Source organism: Vanessa tameamea, chromosome 12, assembly GCF_037043105.1.
Source record: "Vanessa tameamea isolate UH-Manoa-2023 chromosome 12, ilVanTame1 primary haplotype, whole genome shotgun sequence".
NCBI lineage: Eukaryota > Metazoa > Arthropoda > Insecta > Lepidoptera > Nymphalidae > Vanessa > Vanessa tameamea.
The window spans coordinates 94,943-113,871 of NC_087320.1; the positions used below are offsets into that span (position 1 = coordinate 94,943).

General features: G+C 34.7%; 2 protein-coding genes across 3 annotated transcripts; both read right to left on the reverse strand.

Annotated features, from left to right (window-relative positions):
* Positions 1–4,697: 4,697 nt before the first annotated feature.
* LOC113403911 (histone H2A.V) lies at positions 4,698–6,747 on the reverse strand. Its single transcript, XM_026644573.2, has 5 exons — positions 6,567–6,747; positions 6,346–6,423; positions 6,050–6,163; positions 5,402–5,602; positions 4,698–5,259 (listed from the first exon to the last, which is right to left on the reverse strand). The coding sequence occupies exons 1-4, from the start codon at positions 6,567–6,569 to the stop codon at positions 5,408–5,410; spliced, it is 390 nt and encodes a 129-aa protein (XP_026500358.1). The 5' UTR covers positions 6,570–6,747; the 3' UTR covers positions 4,698–5,259; positions 5,402–5,407.
* A 1,401-nt stretch (positions 6,748–8,148) lies between these two features.
* LOC113403906 (SPARC) lies at positions 8,149–16,740 on the reverse strand. Of its 2 annotated transcripts, XM_064216577.1 has the most exons (10): positions 16,581–16,740; positions 10,775–10,852; positions 10,277–10,438; positions 10,068–10,149; positions 9,480–9,595; positions 9,164–9,310; positions 8,882–9,084; positions 8,649–8,796; positions 8,498–8,566; positions 8,149–8,462 (listed from the first exon to the last, which is right to left on the reverse strand). In XM_064216577.1, exons 2-9 carry the CDS (start codon positions 10,838–10,840, stop codon positions 8,519–8,521), a joined length of 972 nt encoding a protein of 323 aa, XP_064072647.1. In that variant the 5' UTR covers positions 10,841–10,852; positions 16,581–16,740; the 3' UTR covers positions 8,149–8,462; positions 8,498–8,518. The 2 variants fall into 2 exon arrangements, with proteins under 2 accessions (XP_064072647.1, XP_064072646.1); XM_064216576.1 differs by having other exon boundaries at positions 8,149–8,566.
* Positions 16,741–18,929: the final 2,189 nt, after the last annotated feature.

Genomic DNA, 18,929 nt, shown 5'->3' on the forward strand with positions numbered 1-18,929 from the left:
GCTGGCAAACACACCACTATAATGATATTCGCCTTGTTTCTCTTATTTTTAGATGCAAGTCAAAATAAATATTGTTAGTATTAGTCCCTCCCTACTCGATAGAAGAGCTTTATCAGTTTTGCCATTATATCTGGTGTGAGAAACATGTAGATACTGTGTTTTTTCTTAATTAATTGAATAAAAATATATTTTCGGAATGGTATTAGGGAGAACGTTAAATATATACTATAATTTCCTTATAACCATTAAATAACTAGTCGTTAGAATCTCCTTTTTGACGTTTCATAAGTTTATACTAAACTAGTTGTGGCCGCGGATTCGCTAGCGTTTTAGGGGTTAGTTCATAGTTGTTAGGCTATTATTTATTTACTAAGGACCATCAGCACTCACTACACTTACACATGTTATACATAAAAACATATTTATACTTAATTTAAAGTGTGCGACTCTTTAAGACGGTCACAACATGCATTTTTAGGTACAACACACAGGTATATTTTTTTACTAAAATAATTTTATAATACTAAATTACTAGAGATTAATTATTCATTTCAAAAATAAAGCAATAAATATTATAATTAACAAGTTCAGTAATATAATTATGGATAAAAACGTAGCATTGCAGCACATGGAGTTCAAGCTTTGTTTCATTAAAATTATCAAATTTAGTGCAGTAGTTTGACCGAGCCAGAGCAAAAGGCAAACCGACTTACTTATTTTCGCATGTATAATATGAGTATATATATAATATAACTTTTATATCAGGTAGTACTTCAAACCTAAAAACTATAGATCCATCTCAGTACTTACTCTTAACAAGATTCGAAAAAAATATGTCAAATCAATATTAGTAGGTATTTTGACACAAAACCACTACTACACAATGGACGATTTGGTTTTGAAATCGGTTATCTCACAACCGACGCCAGTGTCGAGTACGTCATGTTATGCAACATGATACACTGCTCAGAAACCCACGTCACTACGACATTAGGGTGCCACAATCATTCTCTCGATTTTGTGACCTGAACAATCGAATTCAGGGTGAGGGTTAATGTTATTGGCTAGATATTTCGCGGGGCTTTCGTAAGTTTTTCCCGTTTAGACCATTTATCTTCTTTTTAAATAAAAAGACTTAGAGGAATATCTGCCGATTAAAATAATAATAATCTCGGAAATAGGACATTGGTTTAATGTCAATAATTTACTGTTAAATAGCAAAAAATAACTAAATGTATCTAATTTATTATTATTAGCTCAAATGTTAAATTTGAAAAACTTATTTCTAAATGCCTTAAACCTCAATTACACAAAAAAATATGTGTTCATTTTAATATACATAGATTGATAAGCTGCCATAGAGCGTTCATACTAACGTGTTGGCGAGAAGACTGAGCCCTGTAACATTTGTGGTTAAGAACATTCAATTGTTGACTGATATGGCTCTACTTGTTTTTTATATTTATGGTAATACAGCCAAAATCCAAGCCAAAAGGCGGTCTGTATGGGGAACTTGGGCCTCACTGTATAGAAATCAAAGTTTTCGACTGATGCTACTCAATATATACTTGATAATTGAAAAAATATATAAAACTTGCAGAAAATTTTACGCCCACGTTGATGATGTTAATGTCGTCCTGACCCATTACAGCTCTCGAAAGGATATATATTTGTTCACAAGTGTGTGCACAAACACAGGTGCACTCTCAGTCCCTCATTCTTATAATCCAATGGGACGGCAAATCAGATACAACCGGAAAGAGCTCGGGCGCTGGACAATGCAAATAAAAAAAAAAAGCTTTACATGCTTTTCGAGGTACGGGAGTGTACTCACTTGGAACTTCTAGACCTAAGGTTCTTGAAGAGAAAAAGAGATTTGAACCCAGGACTTCGGAATCTGCGGCCACTACACCAACGTTAATAATTCCTTTGTGTTAATAATAAGTAATGGCATACCTACCTCTTTATTTAAGTTTATTCGGTAACCATTACTTAGAAAAAAAGGTATAAATATAAATTAAATGAAGTAATTTCACGTAAATCCACGCCTTAAATAATCTTCACTCGTTTGCTTTTGTCGCAATCCGCTGCTCAAGTAATATTGGTTTTGACACTGAATCTGGTATCAATTTTCGGCGACAATTTTTCGTCGTAATTAGATGAGGCTGTTATTATTTTCCTACATAATTGCAGGTAAATTAAGGTATTTAATAAAAAGCTATTAGAAAATTTTCGAAACAATTCTACAAAACAATATGCTAACTACTTGTACTTACATAATAAGTAATAATTAATGATTTAGGATTAATACGACAAGGATCATTTTTTATATATAAAAAAATCGCGGTTGCGAAAGCAATCACCGAGAAGACCCTGCAAAGAGAACAGTAGATAGTTACTTTTTCCACAGAAATAAGAAACTCAATAATAAATACTAGTTAACACTACGCTTATTTTATTAAGAATGGATTGTGTAATGTGTATTCATGTTTTTTAACTTATGATTTAGGTTAATCAATTTCAATAGGTAATAATACAAATATCGATGGAATTTAATTGTAAAAACAAATATCCAGGGAGGATGTATTGATATTACGATGACGGAACTTGGTTACCTTTACTTCTTGTGTTAATGATTATATCATAAATTATAGTAGATATATGTATAACTGCATAAAAATAGTTAAATATACTATATATAATTCTCCGAACCAGTAACCCAACTTCGCTAAAGCATCCCATAGAGGTCTCGGTTTTCAGATTGCAAATACCCCAATCAGAGCTACGGTAAATATTACATTTTTATGAGACCAAATTATTCCTTTTAATATTATTATTTGTATTTTTTGACAATGTTTTGTTTACATCAACATATTTTTTTCTAACCATTTTAAATTGTTATATAACTAAGTACTACGAATATCATAACATAATAAGAGTATCATACATCATTAAATGTATCCCTAGTGAAAATTTTTAGCATAACATAAATACATAACATAATCAGCTTGTAAATTTCTCACTGCTGGGCTAAGGCCTCCTCTCCCGTTGAGGAGAAGGTATGGAGCATATTCCACTACGCTGCTCTAATGCGGGTTGGTGGAATACACATGTGGCAGAATTTCGTTGAAATTAGACACATGCAGGTTTCCTCACGATGTTTTCCTTCACCGCCGAGCACGAGATGAATTATAAACACAAATTAAGCACATGAAAATTCAGTGGTGCCTGCCTGGGTTTGAACCCGAAATCATCGTTTAAGATGCACGCGTTCTAACCACTGGGCCATCTCGGCTCTCGATTTTTCTCGAAAATTTTTAGCACTGATCTGCAATTTCCATGACTGTTTCATAGATGAGTTCTTTGAAGTACGCATGAAGTAATTAGATCAAAAGAATTCTTGAATTTCGTAATATTCAAGCATATCCGAGTTTCGCGCGCCACACACTGCAGTTTTCTCATGTATTATGTATATTACCTATATCATCATTACATCGTATAAAACAAAGTCGCTTACCGCTGTTTGTCCCTATGTATGCTTATATCTTTAAAATTACACAACGGATTTTGATGTGGTTTTTTTAATAGATAAATTGATTCGAGAGAAAGGTTTATATGTATAATGCATAATATAGTAGAGAAACACTGATAATTTTAGAGGTTTCCAAGGTGATGTAACTAAATACATTTTTTGAGCTTACATTGCAAATGCTGGTAAACCCTACGAGATAGATCAAAATAATGTACAATAGTATTGTACACCTTCAAAAAAGTTCGTGATGATAAGTCTTTCAGGGATAACCCACAATAATTATTTTTTATCCTTTACTTTTTACGAGAAATAATTGCTCACTTTCGAATCGATTTTAAGCAATATAGCATTAATCCTTATCGAATTAAGTACATTACCTTACCTTTAATACATTGTGCATTTAATATAGATCAATATCGCCCTTTACAGCATGTAATTTAAATGAATATTTTTGAAGATATTACAGATTTAAAACGCAGAGGCATAGCAGTTTTTATTGTCTAACGACTGAAAAACTGTGAACGTTGCAAGACATTCTGTAGTATATTTAGTGGCAGCATTGCACGCGAAGCCGGGGCGGGTCGCTAGTAATATCATAAATAAGGAGTGCTATTCTCGCGTCACCCATTAGACGATACTTTTTCTGATGATGATGATGATGAGCGATTTTTAATGAGGGGAAGAAGCGGATTGGCACCTATAAAAAAATAAAGTTATGTACAGTGAGATATGATAAATCATATTTTTACAATATTAAGTATATTGTAAAAATATTATTTTACCAAAATCCTTTAAAATATCCTAATAACCGCATTTATTAAGAATAGAATTATCCTATCAAAATAGCCGCATCTAAAAGTAATAGTTTTAATTACATTATTTGAGTGTTTTAAACAAACTTTCTGACATTTTATAAATAATGGGATAAATAATAGAGAAAATAAATTTCGTAACCCTCGACAAGGTGTGCCTCACGTACTAAGTCTTTCTTGTTAGAAAAAAAAAATACGTTTTGTTATTATAGAGAATTAAAAGTTTAATACAACATTATTTTTAACAGTTATAATAATCCTTACTTAATAAAGCATTTATTCCTAATATACCAATCTGTATGAAATGTTAATATGTATTCTAAATTAACGAAACTTTGGAGAATAAACAAATATTTAGTTTCTGCAATATATTTCAAAGATCAAAATACATTTCTTACAACTTGTAACAACAGTTCAATCATACCAAATTACAATTTAGAACAATATTATACCATTGCTTAATACAATTTGTCACTTAAAAAAATACAAAATGCTGCAAATTATACTACGACAGCTTAGAGCTAAAACAATTGCAGTTACAGTCAAGTTTCTAAATTTAAAACACTGCAGCCTAGCCAGATTTACAACACCTTCGGTGTGGTAAAGCTTACAGTGAATTAATTTTAGTAGTGGCTGAAATAAATTGAACACAATGTCTAGCGAAATAAAGATGTCCCATCATTGAACCAAGAAAATAAATCTTAATTCTAATACAATCATATTTAAATCTCCTTATTTCTAAAATATTACTATTACTTAATAGCTACAAGTTTAGTCCGGATCCACAGTTCCATGAAGTCACTCCACTGTCCACATCACTACCTATATAGAAAACTATGTTTACTGATTGGCTGATGAATTTACAGGCTGATATTGTGTCCGGTTCAAATGCAGTGAGAATGTTGATGCAATAGCCTGCAGAAAACAAAAAGCTTTTAATTCCTGTTCAAAATAGTCAATCATATGTATTTAATATTATACTGCAGCTATCATTCTTTTAACTGACAATTCCTTTTATTGAAAACGTTAGTAAGATATGTATATTAGAAAGTCATACCTTTAATTAAACTGGTGCGCCAGGTCCACCCTTTTTACCAATAAGAGATTTGTGAATGTGTGGGATAACACCTCCTCCTGCAATGGTGGCTTTTATCAGACTATCCAGTTCCTCGTCTCCTCTGATGGCTAGTTGTAAATGTCTTGGGGTGATACGCTTCACTTTGAGATCTTTGGATGCATTACCCGCTAACTCTAACACCTAAAATATTACCAATAATCATATTATTAGGTTACTAAATCTACCTTACTGCGTAAAATTATCCTGATTTACTAATTAATTTTTACCCGCCAAAATTTATTAAATGATAAATTTTAATTTTATAACGTTTTTATTATGAAAATTGTAGTTTTGCTATATTAGTTTATATTTAACGGTTATTTTCATTTCTTCCTTCCTTTCCTTTCAAGATATTTGAACGTAATTGTTATTATTGTTTACACATTAACTAAGTACTTAATTTCCCGCCAAAATTTTAGTAGTGTTATTTTCAAAGCAAATGATGATAAATGTAAAATTTATTTTTATAACAAAGTAAAAAAGAATCTAAGATTAATATCATAGGAAAAACAGCATTACTTTCCAGAAATTGTAAACATTTTCAGTAATTACTCAAGCTAGCCGCCATATTGACGAGGCGTCACTTACCTCGGCTGTTAGATATTCGAGAATAGCAGCGGAATATACGGCCGCTGTGGCACCAACACGACCATGGCTTGTGGTCCTATTTTTGAGATGTCTGTGAATTCTTCCGACTGGAAACTGAAATATTAATACAATGATATTCAACGATTCATTGATTATTTTCTAGTACAAAGCTGGCCGCCGCCATACTAGAGGTCATGCGTATTATTCAATTTTATGAAATAATTTTACAATGACTTTTCATTAATGAAGCCTGCTTCTAAATTCATTAAATAAATTAAAAAAGCTAATGAGCTTACCTGCAATCCTGCTCTGGCCGACCGTGAGACTGCTTTAGCCTTAGCTTTGCCCGAATCTTTACCCGCTTTACCACCAGCCTAAAAATTGTAAAAAATCCGATTAATTTTAATCGTACAAGGCTGAAACTTTGCCAGGATACACAACACACTATTATCTCTCGAAATCCACATTGATATTATCACAGCACTCATTATTTTTCACGAAATCTTGCAAAACTCACCATTTTGAAACGTGTAACACACTATCACCACTAGTGAACAACCAACACAGGAAAGGCGCCAAGCCAAATCTACGAGACAAAGATGGCAGCGCCGCGCCACTTAGTGCAATATCAGGTTGGCCAACCACATAGCTAGCGGATGTGTCGCAAAAACAAACAACACTCTAATGGCAGCTGACCAATGAGCACTGTTCAAAATGGCGGCGAGCAAAGTGCTGCCAAGCCATGTTGCGGATAACAAAAATACTTTCTTTTTCAAGAAGCAAAGATGGAAAAGTTTACAGCCTAATACATGCCGCTTCTTAGATATTATATAGAAAATTTTGAACAAATTACAAATAAAGGTTACAATAAATTACTCGTTACATAAAAATATTCAATAATCCTGAAATTTAAAATAATTTATAAATTCTAAATTATTAAGTTTATAATAGTATTTATGTATATGATAACATTTGTTAACGTTGATACAAGTACATTAGTATTTATACATAATAGTACATACCTTAACAATAATTGTTTTTAACGGTTCGTTTTAGAATGTTTATTTTTGAAAATTAGTATCCTTAATGTGTATTAAAATGTATTTGATGGAGTATAGTTTATAATTACATAGTATATGACTTTCATCCTTAATCAAATTCTCTAGTTAAATAAATTTATATGTATATGGCATTTATAAATTTTGTTAAAGTATGTTATATTAAAACTTAAATATGCCGTAAGTACTTTAAATTTTATTAGCTATCCGCCCTGCCTTCGCACGGGTAGAATATGTTTCTACGTAATTTCAATAGAGTTACGTTTCCGTAGCACACGCCATTAAAGCTCGAGGTTGAGATGATTTTAACGACATTTATAAAAATTATAGCCAATTTACGCAAAACTTTAATGAATTTATTATTATCTTTATACAAACCTTGCTGATGAATTACTCTCTGTTATTGAAAACAGTATGAAAATAAAATTATCGCGTTCAGACAGACATACAGACGCGGTGGGGTACTTTGTTTTATAACATGTAGTTATAGTATGGCAATATAGTACTGTATATTTAGTTTTTATATTAATATATGATTTCTGCATACCTTTAAATTAGTCTTATAACAAACCAAGAAGCAATGGTAAGTGGCTCGCAAATAAATACGAAGTATGTTTTGAATATTTAGTCATGACGTGTATGTTTGTGTATAGCGCACTTTGTTCACATAATGACGAATATTATTCGCAGTTAATGCTGCAGACAAAGAAACTATATTTGTTTTATTAATAAGGCGTATTATTCAAAAAATAACCGTAATAGCCCTTCTGGTGTGAGCATCAGAAATAGGGCTCTCGAATTGAATACTTTTTCGCATGAAGGACATGGTGTGGGTGAACCAACTGGTATCGATGATGGCTCGGGGTTTCCTTGACTCAGGACTGCCTCATTGGCGGTAGCGAAGGCGTTGCGGTGGAACGTCGAAGAGATTGTGACGCGGAAGGGACACATAAACTGTAAAGGATTTTTCTATTGAAAGAAAGGGACATAGGGTTTCCCGATTTTTTATTAATTTCTGTGAATAAAACACGACATAGGTAATTGAGTTTCGAATACTTTATTGTATCGTTATATTTTGGTTAAAATCACAGTACGGCTTTTCTAATTACAATGTCTATTCATATTTAAACATTAGATGAAGTGCAATAGAAGTCACTGTGAAATAAAAATGCAACATTACATCATGCTTAATTGTTACAAATATCATATTGTATTGTAAAGTACATACAGCATACAGCTCAGTAACGTTAGTCGTTGACATTTTATTTAATAAAATATTTATCGAAGTACATTTTGTGAAGAAATAATAAGTACTTATTCACGAGTTAAAATCTAAATCTCCACTTGTACACGAGGTGTGATAGCACCGAGATTATGTGAGCTAATTAAGGTATGTTGACGTCACGCAGACTTATGCGGCCTCGTCCGTCAGCTCGTCGCAGCGGTCCTCCAGCTCGTACTGTAAGCACAGGGAACGTGAGTAACTCAGAGCGTGTTAAAACGAAATTAAACAATGACAAGCAACGGTGTCAACTCGTTACCTCGTCGAGCTCCAGGCACTTGCCCCACTCGGCGAGCGTGATGCGGTGGTCGTCGTCCTCGTCGCAGCGGTCGAGGAAGGGCGCGATGCAGTGCTCCAGCGACATCAGCGGCGCTCGGATCGGGAACAGCTCATGTCGTGATACGAACCTGTCGGAGTGGATAGTGCACGTGAACGCAGACGTAGGATGGAGCGACTTCGCCCTCTCACCCGATTGAACAATAGACGAGGCACCTGTCGTTGTCGTGCGCGTCGAGGTCGCACCACTTCCAGATGGCGGCGTTGGTCCAGCGCCGCGTGAGGTTGGCCTCCGCCTCGCGCTCCATGTGCAGGTAGTGCGGCGACAGCTCGCGACGCTCCGCCATGTCGCGCATGATGTTGAACAGCCAGTCGCGCATGCGCCGCGGGAAGTCTGACATCTCGCTCTCCAAACATTCCTGCGCAAACAAATCGACCCGACAAGTCAAATACCTCAACATCACACGTCATCTCCGTGGGCGGCCGCCGAATGGTTACCGGCATCTCCCTGCAGGCGCCGTAGTACTCGATCTGCACGTGGTGGTATTGTGGGCCACGGCACAGCTCTGAGTTGTCGAGGCACAGGCAGCGTTGGCGGTACACGTCGCAGTCCGACGGCCAGGTCTCGTTGTGGTGAGTGCACACCTGCCGCGTCAGGAATACGGATTAATTACGTCCGTCCGATTTTATCTTAATTTTCATGTTCGTTGTGTGAATAAAAAAATAATATTTTTAAAGGTATTCAATTTGGAGCCAATATCAATGTCCTCCAGAAACACTTGTATCGGCGGATCGGCCGACGTCTGGTGCTTACTTTTCGGCGGGAGTCGGTCTCGTAGGGGCAGTCCTTGATGCAGTTGCAGACAGCGTCGCCGTGCTCGTCGATCTCGCACACGCGTCCTGCACTGCAGTGCACCTTCAGACACGGATCTGAGACGAAACAGATGGGAGACAATCATTAGGAAGTAAACACGTAAAAGAAACAATGTGTCATGGCACTCTCGTCGCGTCTCGTCGTGGCGTCGCGTCTCGTCGTGGCGTCGCCACTGGTCGCGAGCGCAATGCCATAATTGCGTAACGATTGTTGTCTCCTAGATCAATCAAAATATTTATGGATGTTTTCTGGGATATTATTGTAAGACTATTGTATCGTCGACAACAAGAGTTACTGACTGTATTCAGTAAAGAATTAGGAGTAATAAGTTAGAGTTTGTTTCTTGGATGTGACGATTATAACGTGTATAAGTGATTACAATTTCTCAAAAAATTGTTATTAGTATTTATTTGATTTTAAAAATAAAATTTAAATTTAGGTATATTAATTGTATTTGATAGTTTTCTTGGATATTTCCAAACTGTACCTACACTACGCATCCTTCGAAAAGGCAAGAAAAGTACTCACCTTCCATAAAAACTTCGTTTCCTCCGTTGTTTTCGTCACCGACCTCATTCATGATTTCATTAACACGAGCTCTCTCAGATTCCTGTGAGAAATAGGCTACATTCAAGGGTTTCTTTCTACAACTGTGACTGGTTTTCGTTTTGATAGACAAGTAACGAAACGTAATTTAAAAATGTTTTTAATATTGTAACTGGCGACTGATGAGATACCTGGAATCGTGTTTCGTCGAGGCGCTCCGCCATGCCGAGCTCGAGGTGCTCGGCCTCGTCGCCGCGCGCCGCGCCGGCCGCGGGCGGGAACAGGCGCGCCGCCGCAAGCATCGCCGGCTCCGTGGTCGTCGTCGTACGCAACCTACGGTGCTTCCGACGTTTCTAAACATATGACCTTGCTGTTGCAGTCTATTCAAATATATATTGTTATAAAAAGTCTTGCGCATTACAAATATTTCTGTCATCTATTCAATTGAACCTTAAAAAACATTGAAGTGGGTACTTTGGTTTTACCGTGATGCGGGTATCGTAGCAGGAGTCACGTTGATTAGAACAACAGGCTTAATACTTATAATCGAGTGAGTAAATAGTAGTACGAAATCTCTGCAATTATTTAAATAATGCGGAGGCTATTTATTTTAGGCATTTTATTTTTTGTAACAATTAATCTAATTTTAATGAATGATTCACATTTAGTAATTAGTACTAAATGATTACCAATACAGCTTCCGTGGAGCATATCGTTACGGCCAGCAAGGCCAGCACCAACAGATAACTCCTCATCCTGACTCCTATCTGTAATCACAATCTGTTGTTAAAATAGGACAAAACATTAGTTATAGTGGTGTAGAATCTTGTGTATTTGACGTACCAACTTATCTTCTAGGTATATACATGGGTACATAATAAAATAGGAGTGCCTGTTTGTAATATTAAAATAACCGCTTTTTACTTAATGCATATCTATGAATACATGATACGACTACCAAAATAATATTTTTAAAATTTTTGTTTGGTTGTCTGTCTGTTTGTTTGTTCCGGTTAATCTCTGGAACGGCTTGACCGGTTTTGACGGGACTTTCACTGGCATATAGCTGATGTAATAAGGAGTAACTTAGGCTACTTTTATTTTAGAATTATGTATAAAATAATAATAAAGTCCCGCTTCGAATGTCCAAATACTAAGTACCGTGTGCAGTCCTGCGCTGCCGACGACGTAAAGCTGCCTAATACAGAATTAATAAGTTAAAGTAAAATCTGCGAACTAAACAATAGCTATTGTGTTAAATTCAAACGCGCACGAAGTCGCGGGCATAGCTAGTAAAAGATTAAAAATAGACCAATTCTTTTTTCAATTTCAATTTTTAAAAAAAATTGTTTTTACAGTTACAGTTACAACAGGGTCTTGAAATTTAACATTTTCATTGAATTTAATACCTACTAATAATGTAAGACGGAAGATCAGTTGGTACTCGAGCTATGCGATATCATATGGAGTACTGGAGTCCACTAAGCATGAACTGTGAGCACTGCAGAGAACGTAAATGCTTTCACCCGACATTGATCGCGAGAAGCGCGTCGTCGTTAAATATTAGATAACGATACAAGAGAACAGGTCAATACTTAGTAAGTTTAAAATATTTAAAATATTATATAAAACTTGGACTTTGAGTTGAGTTATTATAACTTTATTCAAGTTGCATCTTGTAGCATAAACATATAGGTATCACCTACGTCGTTTAACTGCATAATAAAGGAAAACGTTTAATATGAAACGATTGTTTTCGATAAAAGATAAAAAGAAAACAGACAACGCATTACAAGGATATTAAGTTCGGATGTGGATCAGTATTCGATATCAACGAAATGCGCGACTTGCGCGGGCGTCGGACGAAAGTGCATCGCACCCTCGAGCTCCGGCCGCTGAGTTGCACATCGGCGTTGCTGACAATGAGTAAGCGACGTATCGATCAGATTACCCTGTCAATGAATTAGGAATGTGAAGCGTGCCTGCGCATCGACTTCGCATCGAATTCAATTCACGTATTCAACATGTATTCAATATTAAATTACTAAAACCTTTAATTATACAATCTTGTTAAAATACAAAATAGTTCAGTTTTTTGCATGTACTTACATAAAAATTGAGATAAATCTATAAAACGAATTCCATTCAGCTTTTGAAATTGAGGTAGATATACAAGTAACACTGGTTATTTGAACACTAGATGTGCCCGCGACTTCGTGCGCGTTTGAATTTAACAAAAAAGTTATTGTTGTAGCCTAAGTTACTCCTTATTACATCAGCTTCGGCATCTGCCAGTGCAAGTCCCGTCAAAATCGGTCCAGCCGTTCCAGAGATTGGCCGAAACACAAAGACAGACAGACAAAATGTGAAAAAGATGTTATTATGGTATATGTGCCATGTATACTTACATACATATGCATTTGGTAAAAAGCTGTTATTTTAATATTACAAACACACAAACAGACATACCAATCTTATTATATGTATATAGATAAAGACTATATATAGTATGTCTGAACTGTGAAGAAGGCACGTTCGGTAAGTGCACGTGCAAATAACTCAGATGCACGCCTTGCGGTTCGTGTGTAGTACTGGGAGGTACGCCTTACGACGATTACTCGTACCAAACTGTAGAAATTAAAATGGACCAGAGCTAAATATTTCGTGTTCCGTTTGATGAGACGCTAATAGCTAATGACTTCATCCACATCTGTTTAAGATATTGCGATGACCATGTATGACTTTATTACATTGTAATTGTTTTTAACATTTCAAGCGAAATTTGAAATAATGAACCTAAATAGTCCAGTTAGTTAGATTGCGTTTGTACGTATGTATGTACTTTTTTGTTTCCCATAGGAATACAGGATAAATGTAATTCCAACGAGCACTGAAATAACGCGTTTGATCATATTAATGTTTGGTACTTTTATTGACTAAATAGAAATATTATTAATATTGTTGCATCAGTGCTTAACGCTAATGATTCGTGCCGTGGCCACAAAATCGTGTCCGGGGCCATTGCAAACATATTTTTTTAAATTGAAAGTGACATCCTTAAATTTGATGCTAAACTGACGTAAAATTTGGCAAGAAGTATAAAATGTAGGTTATGTTGTGAATAACCTAAGCTTATAAGTAGGTTACGCGGTGACGTTAGGTTAGGTTCTATCCATTTATATATATTATATACTAGTTGTCCGTCCCGATTTCGAACGAGTTAAAATCATGCCAAATTGCCCCGTTCATTTCTCCCTTCTAAAACCTGAAATTTCTAAAAATCCTATCTAATATGTCGTGAAAGGAGTATCTCAGTTAAATTTCAAGTCGGTCGGACCTGTAGTTTCCGAGTTAGGAATATATATATGTATATTACATAATATATTTTCGTATGTATGTATGTTTATTTTTATAGGTAAGTATGAATAAATTGTTATCCTTTTAATTTCTATCTCATTAAGGTCTTTATTTTGTGTCTGCCATTTTATTTTATTTTTTTGCACACTAAATAAATGACAAACATTGATTCCTGCATTTCTTAACTTTAGCCAATAAAGAATATTTTTAGCATAAAAATCGCCATATTCCTTTAGTAACAAATTTATTACATCAATAAATATATTTATGTTAAGTTAAACGACGGCATGGGTGCTTAGTCTGTGGAGAATTAATAAAAATATATTAATTCAGTACTCATTTAAGACAATCTTTCAGGCAGCAAATTAAATTTAATCATATAATTCAAAGTATAGAATTAGAATACCCAGTGTAACCAGTGTTGTTATGAGTAATTGACCTTTAGCATCACAGGCTCCCAACTGACGAGGTACTCGCGACCTATTTGCCTACTTCCAACTCCTGCCTATTGGAGGAGTTTGAAGAAAGAAACGATCTTCGTAATTGGCGTAACGACAGTGGGATCGTATCGCATCTATTTGTTTCTATTGACCTAAATATGCCACGCGTTACCTCGCAATGCAATTTCGGAAATTGTAGATTAATTTATTGAAGTAGCATTAGGTATAAAAGTTTAGATTTTATTGGCAAATTCTTTATTTTGATAATTCAGTACCTATGTAGGTACATATACATAGTTTCGAACAAACATGATGTTATAAAATTAATTATGAGTTCTAGTATAATATTGATTCAATTATTGTTAATATTCAACTTAATATTCATTATTTATAGGTTTTACTTTTTTTTGTTTAGTAGTTTTAGTAGACCAACCATGGGAACTAATATGTTCTGTCTCTTGTGCCTGTCGTTACACTGGCACATTCACCCTTTAAATCGAAATACAACAATACTAAACATTGCTGTTTAGTGGTTAAATATCTGATGCATGGGAGGCTCTGTGAAACCTCGCCTACCCAGGCGAGGTTTCACAGAGCCTCATCAATAAGTTAATTTTCCCATTACTTATTACAATAATACGTATATCTTAACCAAACATAGTGGGTTCAAGCCCAGGCAAGCACCTTAGAGTTTCATGTTCTTAATTAATTTTAATAATTTATTTCGTACTCGACGGGGAAGACAAACATCATGAGGAAAACCCCCATGTATCGGAAGAAAATCTACCACAAGTGTATCTACCGGCCAGTATGAGAAGAGAAGGCCTTAACACCGCAGCGGGACATCGAGCGGCTACCACTTTACTTTATCACGAGGTATATTTAAAAAAAGTGGAACTAATGTCAAGTCCAACTTCCAAGCGTCCGATTTTTTGAAATATTTATAGCAGTAGGTATATAATTATAAGCATACATAAAAAACAAATATTTTTAAACATTGGATAACGCAGGCGATAACCTACGACCGGTAACCTCGTTACCGAATCTACGATCTGTGTCGTCGAGATATTTAACTACTTTTTAGAAACAGTAAGATTTTTTATTGTCGTTGGCTGTAAAATATTCTATGATATCTAAGTTAAATCGACTGTGACCGTTTGGTATCGATTTAGAAATTTAAAATGTTATTTTTTTTTGTTATAGGTATAGTCAAAAGTCTATAACCTAGTGCTTGAAAACCCGGTATTCAAAAATATATAATTAAAGGGAATTCAAAAGAATGGATTATCAGTATGTTATCTTAGCGTTACTTGTAAGTTCCAATTACAAATATTTTGGAATAAATGTAGGTCATCATGACAATGATCCCGCGAATAACATAAAACAATTTTTCGCGAGCGTGGACGGAAGCCAGGCTATCTGGTGTCCGCCGCGCGATAGCCGCGACCCCGCCGCTTCGCTCGGCAGATAAAAAATAAAAATATAACTCTGCTATTGTGACAAACCCAGTTTCAAGATTTTATGTTAATGTAAGCTACGTAAAGTTTATCCATAGTTTTAACTTATCGATATATAGGCACTTATAAGGAATGCGTTATTTGTTTTAAATGTTTCATTTAGATTGAAACATTGCACATATGTATATATATTTAGAACAAATCCTTAAAGTTTATTATTTTTGCTGTATGCCTACATTCCATTTTTGGGAGTTTTAGGGACGTGGGTTCAAACGGACCACAAAATATTAAAGAATAATTGAAGTTCCAGAAGTAGATATGTGATCTTAAAGTTCTATTCTCGTTAGAGCAACCATGTTTCCCAGTTTATTACTTGCACGATGACCTACATCTTTGTTACTGTTGCAGAATGGTGTACACAATAAAATGCCGATGTAATGATTTTATTGTTTGAGGAGTAGGTAACGATGAGTATGACTGCGTGAGAATGCATCGTGGACCGCGGTGCCGCGACGTTGGCCAGTGCAAATATAATAGCAGCCACAAAATATCCTCTCCTTCGTCATCTTGTCCATAATTGTGTAAAGGTATGGATGGAAAAATATTTTTAGGTTTTTTTTATATACTGACTCATTCCTATTCCATTATTTTAACATACTTACTTAACGCATCTAAAATTAAAGTACCTATTTGTAAAAATGATATACATTTTGCAATCGCGACATTTTTTTAAATTATCCCTTTTATTTATATTATAACTATAATTCGTTTTGTTTCTACGATTTTAACAAAAAAAGAAAAATATATTTAGTTCTAATTGTCTACCCATTATAAATGTCATCTTAGTCCCAAAACTCGTTTCCGATCACCGCGAACAACAAGAGAAGGAGAGAAGGGATACTAAACCTTAACTCGCCTCGAATAAGAATAAATATATGTATATAAATATAATTAATAGGGTCGTTAAAATATTTATTATATCTCAAAAAAATATTATAACATTATAAGTACACATATTTTTAAGACGATTTTATAATCTATACTAGAAATTATTGTAATAAAAATCATTAAATCGACTATTCATCTTCATCAGATTAGGTCTTAGAACAATTAAGCTTCAGTAATACAATATTGTCAAAAAAAATTTTAATAATAGAGATAATATTAACTTGTTAAGGCAATGTATAAAAAAATTGCAAAAACACATCGACTGCTTAAAAAAAAGTAGATCCTTTACTCACCAAGTCTTCCTAACACAGTAGTTCAAGCCGAGGCTGCGTCACCGTCGAGTGCGGGCCGTCGACTGCTCGACGCTCGTGCGCACGGCACTGGTCCTATTATACAGTGCGCACTACGGAGGTGCTCCGCGCGCTTACTGGTTCGCTCCTGTACAGCGCAGGATCGGGACCGTTTTACATATGCATCAACTGTACCTCTAAAGTGTGCATAATTCAACTGCGTATTAACTGACAATCTTTTTATCAATTCAACAATCAAACTGCAGTAGTAAGAATATTATTACTCGTAGATTGTAGAATAACAAATACCTACTCGAAAGTTTTTGCTACATTTGTCTATAAAATCATCACAATACCTACGTGATTAAGCTGTATAAAAATCAATTTGGTAGGCTTATATGAATGGCTGTGAGTAGCTCTAATTCCAGCCGTCCATGTTTTAACTGGTGTATTGATCCCCATCAGCAAACTAACGAATTAAGGAAAGGTCTGACTAAAAATTTCCGACACCAACTCAACACTACCAATTCAGAGTTCCTACACAGCGGCAAGAATGTGAACAATTTCTAGCAGTCTGACGGAGCTTCGTAGGCATTTTATTATTAAGATAATATATATATTTTTTTACTATTTAACAAAATACATTGTTTTTAGTTCTTGAATCGGTGTTTCTTGTATGTCATTGCATTGAAATGTTTTTGTAATGATATTATAATCATACTTAAGTACATAGATATGCACAGAGTACCTATTGGTAGGTACCTACACGACTAGAAAATATTCGGTTGGGTCAGTTTTTCGGTAACATAGCGTATTCGCTTATTTGCTTTCGTTGTTTGAACTTGTCAACCCTTAGAGGACCGAGTTTTCGATAACATTTGCTTAATTTGCGCAAATATGTGATCCGTCTGTTCTAGATTTTTAGTTACATTTATCTGAATCTGATAAAAAATATGTTTTCGTTGACCGTATTAAATAGGGTCTGAGTACATGTGCTCAGTGTGTTTATAATACATATTTGTTATTGCTAATGCACGAAATAATTGATCAAAGAAAACTGAATTAAAAACGAATTGGCCACAATGCTAAAGCTCTAAATCAATCAGTGTGGTGTCAATACGTAGGTACACAAACTAAACAAACAAATTACGATACTCGGTAATTTTTATATGTTTGTTATTAGTACTATAGATACGAATAGGTTTATAAATAAAAGGCAACGCTTGTTACAAAAGTATGTCTTCTATTAGAGTACGCGCAGTCGCGCACGTCTTCTTCAGCGCGGGTGATGCGCACACACGCGTATTACCCGCGCGTGAGCACGGCTTTCGGGGAAAACGTGCACAGTCTGATAACTTTACCGAGAAGAAAATACAACACAAAGTTTAGACCTCAGAAAATTATCAGGAAGAAATTTCAAATAACTAATATGGTAACAAGATATTTAAGCGTAAGATATTTCTAACTTACGGGCTTTAGGGGGTCTAAACTTTGCTCACAAAGTCGAGACAATGTATATTCAGGATCTGGTCACGCGAGAACAAACATCGATCGAACAGTACTGATACATTCACGGCACAAAATAGTCCTAATATTTCTACGTAAAATACGATTAATTTTAAAGAACACGTTATATTATATATTTTAAAGAACACGTTATAGACTTTCAGACAGAAATACTCTTTGCATTTAATTATGCGGTGGAAATGTTTCTATGTTCAACAATTTAAAGCACCAACGATAGACTGGCAATGCTCTTAGTGCTGCAATAACAAACGATAAAAAAGTATTTCTGTAAAAGTTCTGACAATAATAATTATAAAATTAAATTAAAAATAATTATGTACTTTAAATATGAATACGTCAGATGTAATTTGCAGAATGCGATCTCGAATATACAATGATGATGTTGGCAGTGAAGTTAAAGGCATGGCATTTATGAATTGAAGCTGACTAACTGCTAACATCCCCCACCACTCTCCCTAAGATCCACTAAAAGGATATCGGAAAATAGTTTTATTATTTTAATACTGTAGGAATCATTTAATTGGTTTGGGTCTATTTTAATATAATAATAAAGGTACCACAACGGCTGCGTTGAATACACAATTAACTGTTGAATACATAATATGGTTACAATAATACTCACACAACGAGCGCAAACATTTTTTTTTAAAAAACAAATAATTCAATTGGAATATTTTAATTTCAGTCTGAGTGGGTATTTATTAAACCCAACATTTTAAATTACATAAACATGTAATTTTAGATATGAGCCAAAGAATATTGTTGGTTTTGTTATTATAAAAGCGTCAAATTGAATGATGAAACTACATAAATTTCTATGTTTAA

Excerpts from the sequence above, each read along its gene's own strand:
- LOC113403906 (XM_064216577.1), bottom strand. The coding sequence starts at position 10,840 with ATGAGGAGTTATCTGTTGGTGCTGGCCTTGCTGGCCGTAACGATATGC. Across the intron at positions 10,439-10,774 it reads GCTCCACGGAAGCTGTATTG|AAACGTCGGAAGCACCGTAG; the intron begins GTAATCATTTAG and ends TCATATGTTTAG. Across the intron at positions 8,567-8,648 it reads AGTGCCTGGAGCTCGACGAG|TACGAGCTGGAGGACCGCTG; the intron begins GTAACGAGTTGA and ends CTGTGCTTACAG.
- LOC113403911 (XM_026644573.2), bottom strand. Across the intron at positions 6,164-6,345 it reads CGGCCAGAGCAGGATTGCAG|TTTCCAGTCGGAAGAATTCA; the intron begins GTAAGCTCATTA and ends TTAATATTTCAG. Across the intron at positions 5,603-6,049 it reads TCGAATATCTAACAGCCGAG|GTGTTAGAGTTAGCGGGTAA; the intron begins GTAAGTGACGCC and ends GTAATATTTTAG.